This window comes from Pongo pygmaeus, chromosome 3 (genome assembly GCF_028885625.2).
Source record: "Pongo pygmaeus isolate AG05252 chromosome 3, NHGRI_mPonPyg2-v2.0_pri, whole genome shotgun sequence".
Lineage (NCBI taxonomy): Eukaryota > Metazoa > Chordata > Mammalia > Primates > Hominidae > Pongo > Pongo pygmaeus.
In genome coordinates this window covers 121659499-121672395 of record NC_072376.2, presented here as the reverse complement: position 1 = coordinate 121672395, position 12897 = coordinate 121659499, and the positions used below count along the sequence as shown (strand labels likewise).

The 12897-nt window shown below is 35.9% G+C and overlaps 1 protein-coding gene across 5 annotated transcripts in view; it reads left to right on the top strand.

The window, feature by feature from the left end:
* Nucleotides 1–12897, top strand: part of COL25A1 (collagen type XXV alpha 1 chain) — a 511707-nt gene that overhangs the window by 417633 nt on the left and 81177 nt on the right. For all 5 annotated transcript variants that reach the window (XM_063663967.1, XM_054485599.1, XM_054485598.1 and 2 more), the window contains 5 exons: nucleotides 539–592; nucleotides 2523–2549; nucleotides 4993–5037; nucleotides 11955–11987; nucleotides 12423–12458. In XM_063663967.1, the coding sequence (XP_063520037.1) occupies nucleotides 539–592; nucleotides 2523–2549; nucleotides 4993–5037; nucleotides 11955–11987; nucleotides 12423–12458 (195 nt within the window). The remainder of the gene's footprint in view (nucleotides 1–538; nucleotides 593–2522; nucleotides 2550–4992; nucleotides 5038–11954; nucleotides 11988–12422; nucleotides 12459–12897) is intronic.

The following is a 12897-nucleotide window of genomic DNA, read 5'->3' as shown; positions in this document are numbered from 1 at the left end:
AAATTGGAAAGAAAAACCAAATCTATTTTTAGTGTTTACTTTTGTGTCAAATGTGTCTAAATGAATTAAGTAGGTTTTCAAAGATGTGTATGTTCTTCAAGATTTAGGTTTGTAAATGTTCATTTAAGTCTAATGTGAAAACAGAATGATTTATTCTTTCTTTTTCTGAGCTGATGAATCACTTAAAAGTTTTTTGCCAGGAGAGTCTTGTATTTTCAGATGTCTTTTACTCATTAAAAAAATATTTATTTGATGTTCACAATGTACCCAGCAACATGCTAGATGTTAATTTCCACTGGTAAGTTGCCTCAGTTTTCTTAATCATGAGAAGACTAAACAAAGGAAATTAACCCCGTTGTATCCTTTCTCCATCACATGCAGCATTTTGGACCGTGGCAGCTAACTTGAATTTAAACTAATAGTCACTTATTCTTTATCTATTTCTAGAGAATTATTAGATGGCTGTCTCCTCTAATGATCCATGTAATGTATTGATTTTGTCTATTTTACTTAGTAGTATCGATTTTTCTATTTTGAGGGTGAGCCCGGGTTGCCTGGAGCAGTAGGACAGAATGGAATACCAGGACCAAAGGTTAGTACAAATAAAGCCAAGCAGAATCATTTGAATTGTCAGGAAATTGTAAGCTATTATTTAATACAATTTTTAACCATCTCACCAGTTGCATTTAAATGGGTATTTTGTGAATAGTATAATATGCTACAGTATAGAACTTTGTTGCTAATGAATTAATTATATTTGTGATTCTCATTAGTATTAAATGCAGAAAAATAAATGGGATGTGATCATCTAACATCTTTATTCTAAGATACTTAAATAACATGAGTAGGCCTATGTTTCCAATATGGCTGTTGTCATTTTACCACTTAATGGGTATATAAAAACATAGGTCATGTCCATATTGCCTACAATTTTTATATTTACATGCCTTACTAAAGATGACATTCACTATGGCTTTTCCCCAAGATTTGGCCACCTCCAACTCTTACACAACATAACCAGTTAATCAGATGAAGGCAGAATAAAGATGTTTAAAATTTAAAAATGGATGTAGTCTGAATTACTAAATAGGGAAAAAATGTAATGAAGATTTTTTTATTCCAAGTTTTCTTTGTTTCTTAAAAAAAATTGAATCAGTTAAATATAAAAAGATTGGGGACAATTTAGTTTAAATCAAGCAGGCAGCCAAACCCCAAATCCTTTGATGAGTGAACATCCCTTGAAGTACAAAACTAATGTTTAATCCCATCAGCTGTGCTGGTGTGTATTCGTACCCACAGATGCCTGTCAGCTGATTTTACAGATCATTTGCTATTGACAGGCGCCTAGGACAGACCTTAAATTTATAGACCTGTTCTTTGTCCTGAAGAAAAGGAAAGAAAATATTCCTTCTGGGACTCTAGCTGTTTTCCTGTCTTCTTCTCTCTCTTTCTCCATGCTAAAAAGCCAAACAATGGGAGTTAATGCTTAATGCATGTTCACAGTGCTATTCTGGTGTTGCCTAGCGACCATCAGGATGGGTGTTGAGCAGTGAAGGTGACCAGAAATGCAGAAAGCCAAAGGGTCAGGTTGAGTTCCAGAGAAGAGTCTGGCTTCCAAACTGACTTCTGCAGTGGGTTATAAATTTAAAAAAATACAATAATTGCCTTATTTCATTTTTTTTCCAAAGCGGTCTGATCTTATGGCAACATTCACTCAAGCTTTTCATAGGAAACTATTATCATAATGTATATGATTTACTTGAGGACTCCTACTCTCCTGCTCCAGCCTCTGTCCTTTCCTGGGTAAAGTGAAAATGAGATTCTCTTCAGGGCACCATTGTGCGTTTTAGTCCTCATGCTATCCAGGTCATCATTTTGAGTGAGGACATCATACCTAAACTCACTTCAATTCTGCCCCATTCTAGTGTCTTTCCTTAAGGTGCCTCCTAAAATATACCTGATCTGGAACATGCTCTTTACCAGAAGCTAAAGAGAGTTTATGACATTGTAAGGGGTTCAAGATTAGAACTGTTTATGATCGTGTTAGGGCAAGACAGATTGGGTAACTATCCTGGCACCCTAGACCCTTGAAATGATCTATGAAGCAGGGAACACTTTGAATAAAAGGATTTTCAGAAAAACATGCTAGTCCACCTTATTAACTCTGAGTTTAAGCAGAATGAAAAATTGTAGGCTAAGAAGCCTCTCAAGATATTGAATTGCCACACCATCATTCTCCTTAGTGCTCCAAAAGCCAGTTTCTGGATGATAATCTTCAAATATATTTCTTCAGTGCTATAAAAGCAAAAAATTAAGGTTACATTTGATAATTGATATTCATACTCAAATTCTCCAGGAAACTCATTTTATCATTTGTTTTCATATAGCAACTACATGTAGCCAAAATAGAAAGTGTCATGCATAATTTACCTAGTAAGTTCAATATCTGTTTTGTTTAATAATGATAATAAAATTAGGTGTTTTATGATTTGACGTCACCCAATCTCTGTCCTTTTGCTCAGGGAGAACCTGGAGAACAAGGTGAAAAGGTAAGAATGATTCTGCCTGTATTTCTCTCTCCCTACTCCCCACGACCAGCATACCAAAGAAGTACTCAAATTAAACTGTATGCATGAATGGATGGGTGGATGGATGGATGGGTGGGTAGATTAATAGGTAGGTAGGTAGATAGATATAGATATAGATATAGATATATAGATATAGATATAATGACTCCTGTGTTTTTTCAAACTGTTAATTAGTGGAAGGAGGAAATAGTGTGATTCTTATGTATAGACAAAAATTTGGGTTAAAAAAAGTTTTAAAAAATAACGAGAAAGGTGCTGATGTACCTTCAGAACAAATATTTAATAATGAAGAGAAAGGGAGCAAATCTAAACATTCTGTGTCAGGCTTTTAAGCTTTTAAATGGATTTAAAAAATCCATAGGCCTGCAAAATCTGGTCTGCCTACTTGCTAATGCCATTCTAATACTTTTCCAAGCACCCACATCTCTCTCTACTGCTTCTAATGTCACTAGGTTAAAGGGATACAGATGTTTACCTGCAGCAATTATCTGAAGGTTGCCCACAAAGAATTCCCATAAAAACCAAAAAGAGAAACAGGAAAAGCAGAATGTTAAGTTATTCCTAGACTCTTTTTCTTACTTGGGCCTGTCCTGATTATTTTTAGGCTCTGATTGCATGTTACGATACTTATTTTCCTGGTTCTCATGCTACTTATTTTAATAGTGTTTGAAAAATATGCTGAGTAGGAAACTACCAAGTTACTACATCATGCTCTTTGTAAGTGATATGGTCCTTCCGACAAATCAGTATTATAACCTCTAATCTCAGAAGAAGTTTATGTAAAGATCAAGAAAAATTCTTGATTATAACTGTATTTTTCAACATTGTAAAGAAAAAAAACCATCTATTTAATGGAGGGAGAGCAAAATACTTGGGTGGAAAGGGCAGTTTCCTGAGGGGGCAGCTCAGTTAAACCCTTCACTTTGCAATTACTCTGAGCCATTTTCCCTACTAAGAAGGTTGGTTGGTTTGTTTTGTTCTGTAATAGAGGGATTTTTGTGCAATTTTATAAAAAGCATGCAAATCAACTGCCTATCAAAGATCCCTCATAACACATTACTAGGACATTTATTTAGCATCCAATCAGTTCATGTTAATTAACCTGAAATTAATTAGTCACTGGGTGACTCTTTTGTGTAGAAATTAGGAGGGAAAAGGAGCAGTATCAGCACCATACCAGGCGTTCATCAGAGAAAGTGTCCCAGGCTCTTGTGGCCTGCCGCAGTGTATTTGTCACCATAAACAAATGCCCAGGCAGACTAACTTCATGCTTATTTGAAAGAATAAAACAAAATACAGAGAAAAAAGTGAAGGTCTGCCTTCCCAACTTCCTTTCTCCCCCCTCCCAAGAAAGTTATGATCAATAGTTTCTGTCCTATTTTAAGAAACTTTTTGAGTAATAGAAAAGTGACTGCATTCCAGCCTATGGAATATGTGAATAGTAATGCATTGTTGTCATTAATAGCTTATGATGTGCCAGATACTGCCCTAGTTGCTTTACACACAGTGTAGTACTTATTTCTTATAACTGTGTAAATTATCCTTTCCATTACATTGCACAGGAGAAACCTGATGCAAAGAGAATCTCATTTGCCCAGTAGGTGCTGGAACTGGTCTGTCTCACTGGCTCCAAAGTCCATAACATTTCCACATAACATATTGTAAGACTTATATTGAAGAATTCAGAATTTAAGGAACATAATCAACGAATGCTTTATTTCCCTAATGCATTGCTTTGTAGGCAGAAAAGAGATGTCAGTGAGGGAACAGGCATAGGAAGTCTCAAAAATAACAACAAAAAAAGCATAAACTATGATTTTTAAAATTTTTCTAGTAAAGCATAAAACATGCATTTCACAAATGCAAACCATGTAGGCCCAGATAAATAAATATTCAGTCCACAGGTTTTGAGGGCCCTGTCGTGTACTTTGAGGCCCTGGAGATTTTGAGATATGCTTGAAGACAGGGCAGGATTTATACAGATGGAAAGGGAAAGAGAGGGGAAGGATCCAGATGACAGGAATGGTATGAAGAAGACCTCAGAGTTAGTAAGGCCCATGGCATATTCAGGGAACTGTCAGGAGAAAGCCTTCGTTTGAGTGGAGCTTTGAGCAGAGACAGAATTAAGATGGCTTTAAGTGCCCAAATAAGGCATTGGAAGACAGATAAGTGTTTTCTGTTAATACTGTGGAATAGTTTAAAACTGTTCAGCTATGTTCGTTGTAGTAAAATTTCTTTTATTGATATCAGACAACTGGTCAAGTATAAATACATTAGCTCTATAGAGCATTTGCAACAGATTTTAATATATAGTGTTCATGAAAGAAAGCTTAAAATAATGAAAAATATTATTTGCTTAATGTCACCAATGTATTTTACTTGTGTCACTTTCTCACCTCCTCAGGGAGACGCTGGAGAGAATGGCCCCAAGGGTGACACAGGCGAAAAGGTACAGTTTTGTAAGATATGAAAGGGTACATATATGAGCAAGAAATGTATTTCAAGTTTATGAAGATGGGGGATTTTTAGAGAGATGAGTGAGAGTTGCTTAATATGAAAAGGTCGGAGATCATTCTCCAAGATTAGAAAACATTTAAATATTTGATTTATGAAAGGTGATTATTCCACAAGCTCCTATCCACAGATTAAAATATTTTCAAAGTAAAATGATATATCAAAAATTATAGAAAATGTGTAGCTAAGTTTTCAGTAATATGGCTTTCCAGGAATTAAAACACTTATTCATGTGTAAATGGGACACTCCCTTTATGTGCAGGGATATGAAAATAGAGGCCCTAAAGTGATTCAGTTTGTACCAGTTTCAGGAGAGAACATGTCAGAGGATTGGAATGAGATTTAAAAGTTTGAGGCCGGACACGGTGACTCACGCCTGTAATCCCAGCACTTTGGGAGGCCGAGGCGGGTGGATCATGAGGTCAGCAGATCGAGACCATCCTGGCTAACACGGTGAAACCCCGTCTCTACTAAAAAAATACAAAAAAATTAGCTGGGCGTGGCGGTGGGCGCCTGTAGTCCCAGCTACTCAGGAAGCTGAGTCAGGAGAATGGCGTGAACCCGGGAGGTGGAGCTTGCACTGAGCTGAGATCGCACCTCTGCACTCCAGCCTGGGCGACAGAGAGAGGGACTCTGTCTCAAAAAAAAAAAAAAAAAGTTTGATTATAAGGCTTAAGAATGATATAATGGACTTTGGGGACTTAGGAAAAGTACGGGAAGAGGGTGAAGATGAAAGACTACACATTGGGTATAGTGTACACTGCTTGGGTGATGGGTGCACCAAAATCTCGGAACTTGCCACTAAAGAACTTATCCATGTAACCAAACACCACCTGTTCCCCCAAAAACCCATTGAAATCATAATTTTAAAAAGAACAGGAAAAGAAAAGTTTGATTATAAGTTAATGTCACTTGATTAGACCCTCTAATGCAGTCTTGAGAATTTACCTCAATTCAAATTCCACTAAATCTGGGTATTTTGTCAGGCTTCATATTCAGTCCTGGGGCAAAGGGTCTTTTAAACCGTTATTAGCATTTATACTGCAGTAGTCTTGTGGCTTGTCTTCTGCCTCCTCTCTTCTTATTTTTCCTCAGTCTGTCGTTATAGCTTTTGCTTGGATTCATACTTTATAGATACCTCTGACAGAGGAAGGATCTTATACTTCACTTGTGCTATGTCTTAAAGATTAAGAAGATCTTTTAAGAAATTGAAAATAGAAAAAAGTCAGATGGGTTTTAATTTAAATCAAAATAAGTAATTGAGTGATGAAGATTTATTTATATAGCCTTACAGTTGAGACTAAGACTATTCCACTTTGAAAATTATTACAGTACAGATGGATAATGGTTAGTCATAAAAACATAGCCACAAAATAAAAATAAATTTATCTTTTTTCTTCTCATAAATATTAATATAAATATGGCATGTGTGGTAGGAATGAATTAATGTCACCAAGTAGCAATTATATTCATATTCGAGGAGTCTAGAAATTAGAGTGGGCTCAGTTTCTTATAGATCTGTGTTTCTCAACCTCAGCATTGTTGGCATTTGGGGCCAGATAATTCTCTGTTACGGGGCTCTCAGATGTTTAGCATCGTTTTTGGCCTCTACTCACAAGATGCCTATAGCACCCCCAAGTTGTGACAATCAAACATGTCTCCAGGCATTGTCAAACGTTACCTGGGGGACAAAGCCACCCACAGTTGAGTATCACTGCTGTAGGCCCATTTTATTTATCTGCCAAATTTAAGTATCATGCTGCAATCAAATATGGCATGAATCTGTTTAATACAAATGAGACCAATGATATACCCTGTTACTCTCAAAGTCAAAATTTGAAATCCTAAATATATAAACCTGGTGTTACATCTAACTTGCTTGTTTTTGCTTAAAAGCAGAAGTCAGTAAAGTGCCAGAACATAAATATTTTAGATTTTGTGGGCCATGTGGTCTCTGTCACAGCTACTCAACTCTGTTGTTATGGCGTGAAAGCAACCATAGACAATACATAAACAAGTGAGTAGGCTGTGTTCCAATAAAACTTTATTTCTGGACACTGAAATTTTAATTTCATGTAATTTTCATGTGTCATGAATTATTATTGTTATTTTGATTTTTAAAAACCATTTTTAGCTCCTGGGTCTTGCAGGCGGCCAACTGAATCTGGCCATAGTTACCAACCTCTGCTTAAAAGAAAGGAAATATTCTACACAGAGGGCAATTTTTTTCAAGTGAAAAAAATTTATACTACGTCTGAACTATGCCTATGTGGATTTACGTAGAGAATTTTATGCTTAAAAGATGTCTTTTTAAAGTTTCATTTTTGGAATGTAGGCCAATAATTGTTTCTTTAATCATATTGTAAAATTAAATTTTTTGAAATTTAATTTTACAATGGTAAAACAGCTTTTTTCTTTGAAAAGACCAAGGTCATCTCAAAGGAATACTGTTCTTATTGTATATATTAATGCAAATCATTTACCATACTGACTCACACATAATAAACTCTCAATAAATATTAGCTTTTCTTCCCACATGGAAATTGAAATCAACTAGATTGTTATTCTTTTTTTATCAAAAAGTTTTATTAGTCAGCTGAAATTAAGTATAAGAAATACTTCAGTTAAAACGGAAATCATTTCTATAAACCTTCAATGGGTCTAAACAGGGGATTGTAAATAGGAATCTGTAATGTGTATAATATGTAATCCGACCTGTAGCATTTATCCCAAGAATGCTGTAATTGGAATATAATTTTTGATGTGTTTTTTAAACATTTCCTGCTTCTGTCATATAATTTGTTTCCAGCATGTTGGAAACACTCTTCTCATGGCCTTTGTGTTCAGTATGTGAAACTCATTCATCGTTTACCAAGTTTGAGATGTAAAAATTTTAAAAAATCCTTCTTTTCTGCCATTGATGTAGTAAATTACGTCATTGATTGACTTTAATAGGATTTTTTTTTCCTTTTGATTCAACTCAGCACCTTTGGATGGTAAAGTAATCTAAACCTTTCCAGACTGGTCATCTGGAAATACTGTAGAACTATAAAAACCACTAGGCTGGGTTTTCTCTGTGGCCAGCAACTTCAGCACACTCTGGCCAACAACTGTGGTACACCCTAGGTTTAAGAGCGTAAACCTGCCAACGACGGAGTTCGGTCATGCATAGAGTTACTATTGAAAGATTATGTCCCACTCTTTGGAGTGTTAACCCCACCAACAAATGTAGAAACTGATTTCTTATCTATTTTCCCCTGTGCGAAATGGGGTATTTGTGCTGCACACTAAATGGTTTGGCCACATCACTCTATTCTTCACAATTCTGTCTGTTGGTTCAAAAGCTCTGCCTTCACTTTCTTAGCATTACCTGTTTTTTTTTTCTTTGCTCTCCTCTCCCCCATTTCCATTCCTATGTGTATTCACACTGTCTTCATCTTCATACTTCACATCTACATAGCAAAGATGCATGTATGAAGTGTGAAGTATGAAAATGCATCTTTGACTTGCATCCTCTGAGCCTTTTCAGAAGCCACATCATATTTGGAGCCAACCAAACTGTCTTCTTTTCATAAAATCACACCTGAAGGCCTATCCCAGTGGGCACTCCCACCCTAATCGGTGCCGGGCCTTCCCTAATTAGCACACATAATTCCCATAATTTAGAATACTATTGCTGTCTGTCCTCCGCCCCCTGACTCCTCATCACCACTTCTCTACTTTCTAATATTACTCATTCTTCAGTCCGCTGTAAACTTAATTTATAAGTCATTTCCCTGGAGCAGCCTTCAGTCTCCTCTGGATTAGGTAGGTCACCTGCTATATGCTCCACAGCACTCTTTATAATTCCATTGATAGCCATGCATTTTCTTATCGTGTCTTCTGTGCATGCATAGTGACACAGAATTTTCCAAACATGACAGTCTCTTCCTACACCAGATTTCAAAAAAAAAAAAAAAAGGAAAGAAAGAAAAAAATAAATTACCTTTCATGCTTTCCATCAATAATATTTTTGCACTACATATATTAGAAAATGATCATTGTAATGCAGGACAAGGACAGGGATTATAACTGCATTGTTCACAGTTACCTCCCAGCTCTCAGCATCTATTAATAGATATGTCTGGCACACAATTGGTGCTTGATAAGTATTTGTTGAATGAATGAATTACTAATAAAAATAAGTCACTACATTCACTTCGTATATCCACATGTGCCTTATTAACACACACATATAATTATCTGAGTGTTGTTTTGAAAATAATAACAAACAAAAATGGAAACTGTGCTTGAATGAAACATAGTAAAGTCAAATTCATTTATCTCAAGTATCTTCTCATAGTATTTCCTCATCTATAACTTACCGTGTAGAAATTTTTATTTCCAAGCCAACTGACTTATGAAGCTAAGAATATACTTAAGACGCAGTTGGGGTTTTTCCCCCTACTTTAATCCAGTATTCATTTTCACTTTGTGGGGAAGGAGGATTATAAACACACACTGTTTTATTTCCACTACTTACAGCATTATCCTTTAAAATGTTTAACTTATGACTGTCTTCCAGCAGTCATGTTACCACTTAAAAGATATAAAAATTCCTTGAGATTTCACAGTTCTAAGTCTTTAAAAAAGAAAAAAAAAATCACTCTTAGTTGTCCATCAAATGGAACTGCTCAGATTTCCACAAATATATTGGCCTTTCAAGAAACTGTCTTTTTCTTTTCATCCACTTTTTATGAGAACTAAATCTAGTCTTTATTCACATTAGGGATTATCTGGATGCTTTTCATTAAGATATTGAATTAAACTACAATTAATACAAGCAGCTTCTTTGTATTTACAAGTTTACTACAACCTTTATGTCCTGTTGTCAAAATGAAATAAGCCAACAATTTTTTTGTATTAAAAAAAAATCCTAAAACACGGCAGTAGAATTTAGGAAGCCCCAAATTCATTTAACCTCTAGCTGCTTTGATATCTTTGTTTATTAAATGGAAATAGTAATATCTGCCCCCTTTATTTCATGAGAGTTTTGTGAGGTTTAAATGAGATAAAGTAGAAACTTTGTAGAGTCAAAATTGTTTTTATGAATTCAAAGATATTATTGTATAAAATATTGCAAACCTGATTCATTGGTACTGATGGCTTTCAGACTTAATTTAGTAGAAATAAATATTCTTTTTATTGGATATGTTGCTTCCCATTTGGAACTCATTTGGATATTAATGATTGGCAAGAGAAATCAGTCTCATTCTACAGTAAGACAGTATTAGGGTCCTCTTCTTTTTTATGTTTAGTTATATTTTAATTTTCAACAGGAGGAATAGCAATTATAGATGTCAAAGAAACTCACATAACTATCGGTTTACTTAACAAGCTAATTTGCTATTTCCTTCTCTTTCCTAAGCTTTTTTTTCCCCTTCCTGAAGAATTTACATTTTGATCCTTGACAATTAACCTGTTTAAAAATTCTTTTTGAGATTTGTTCATTCGTTCACCATACATGTATTGAGCATATACTATGGGCCTAGGAACTGAATAAAAATAGATCCAGAATCTGCTCACACGCAGCTAACTGTCTAACAGAGAGATAGACAATGAATAGGCAGGAAACATAAATAGCCAATTAGAAAGTGAGCTGCGGTGGACATGAACAGAGCATGATGCTACGGAGTAAGATGTGTACATGAGGGGCATGCGTCTGATGTGTCTAGGCTGCTTGGTGAAGGGGTCTTTGAGGCAAAGCCAGCCATGGGCAGAGGGGAGAGAAATTGAGGGAGCTGGCAAGTGGCCCATGTACAGAGGCCTGAGGCCTTATGTCTGTCTCTAAAAGAGATTGATGAGCAGCTTCTGGAATCTAGAACAAGGAAATGGGCCCCTGGAGCTCCTTGAGCATTTGTACAGATGAGACAGCTGAGGAAATCCCAATATGTGCCTCCCTCCTGTGGCTGTTTCTATTTTCTTGACAGTTTCAAATGACCTTTTCTTTTTCCTTCTAGTGTATTCATGAGACAGAGAGGGCTAGAAGGAACTTGAAATTCTAGGCCCTTTGCTGACTTCATTTCAGAAATAAGCAACATTCCCAGCTACCCTCCATATTATTTTCCCCATTAGTTCCTATCTGCTTATTTATAACACATTTGCTTTAGAGAAGTATTCACCCTCTGTGAAATCTGGCTGGAATACAGTGCCTTTTAAAAAAACAGATTCTGTCTCAAGACTTTCTCTCAGAGCTCACATGTGTCCCCCTCACCCACAAGTCATCCATCATCCTGTAACTTCCTGGTGCCTGAGTTACAATGAAATAAGTGTAAAGCTGGAAAAAACATGCCCATTGTAACTGTGACAGTGCTTCATGAGGAAAACAAACTGATCTGCTGCGTGGCTTTTTCTAACTCGACATCATTAACCTCTGACTTCATCTGTTGAACCTTGACTTGCTGAAGAGCAAAAGGGTCAGGGAACTCCCAGTAAATGATAGCTGATGGCATTAATAAATTCCAGGAATAGAGAAAGCCAAAAGTTCCATATCCCTAAATTGTAATTTATTGCTTCACAATGTATTTTTAGCACTGTATCAAGGGAAGAAATTCATATGTTTATTTCACAGAATGTAGTCCTTATGTATCTGCATGCGAAGTAAACCCAGTTTTTAGGAAGTACATTGTTTATCTTGGAAATTGTTGACATCTTAACAGCTGAGATATTGATACAAAGTCTTATGGAACATAGTTAGGCCCATTAGTCATGAGGTACCCTTTGAGTACCTGTGTTGGTGATGGCTCTCTGAGTGCTTGTGATGTTTCCTATTCCTGTAACTTGTGGCATAATCTCTCCTGCGTTTCGTTTTAGGGTGACCCTGGATCATCTGCTGCAGGAATTAAGGTAACTATAACCTTGCAAGTATTTATACTCCAGGAGTTACAGTTCTAATTTTTATAGGCCTCTACTTTCTTTCCCTTTTTAGCAACTTTGATGGTTATAACTCTGCTGTTATTCTGCAATAACTGGGCTTCCAAAAACAATAGGGAATATCTGTGGGAAATTTGATGAAGGTTTAAATAAGAAGTCTTGCATTCTCTTCCCTTTCTGATTGGTTTTTATGGAAATGTGATTTATATGTGAACTATAGCTATATTTACAGCCAAAAAAAAAAAAATCCCTATGTCTAGTGAGATGTAGAGTCGCAGGATAAAGGAAATAAAAGACATGTGGTTGAAGAAGGGGGCTAGGCCATCCCTGTGATGGTGCCCAGAGGCCTAAGGGTTTTAGAAAATTCTTGTAAGACCATCTTTTTCATCTTTGGTTTTCTTTGGCCAGGGAGAACCTGGGGAATCTGGTCGTCCAGGGCAAAAGGTAATATCTCTATCTCTAGTGTGTTCTTACTGTCTCATATTCACCATTTTATATCTACCATCCACTGCGTAATATGAAAACAATTATTACAAAGTGATTCGGTTTTCATGTTTTGCATTACAGAGTGTTATTGTTGTTTTGCATTTTAAAAGGTCTTGATGATGACCATAGCACAATATGCAAACAAACTTTATATATGTAAAAGATGCTTTGTGAAATAAAGTCTGCATGTACTTAGCTGTTTGAAACTAACAAAGATCAGGTGGGTTGGAATGCCAACTATTTATCCTGCATGCTTCATGGTAATCTGCATGTTTCTATCTTTTTTTAAATAACTTTTTAATAGAAAAAAATGTCCATAATTGGCTGTGTTGCTTTGCTGTTTCTATCTAACTGTCATTAAACTGTCTCAATAGTGATGCACAATTCTTTATGAATT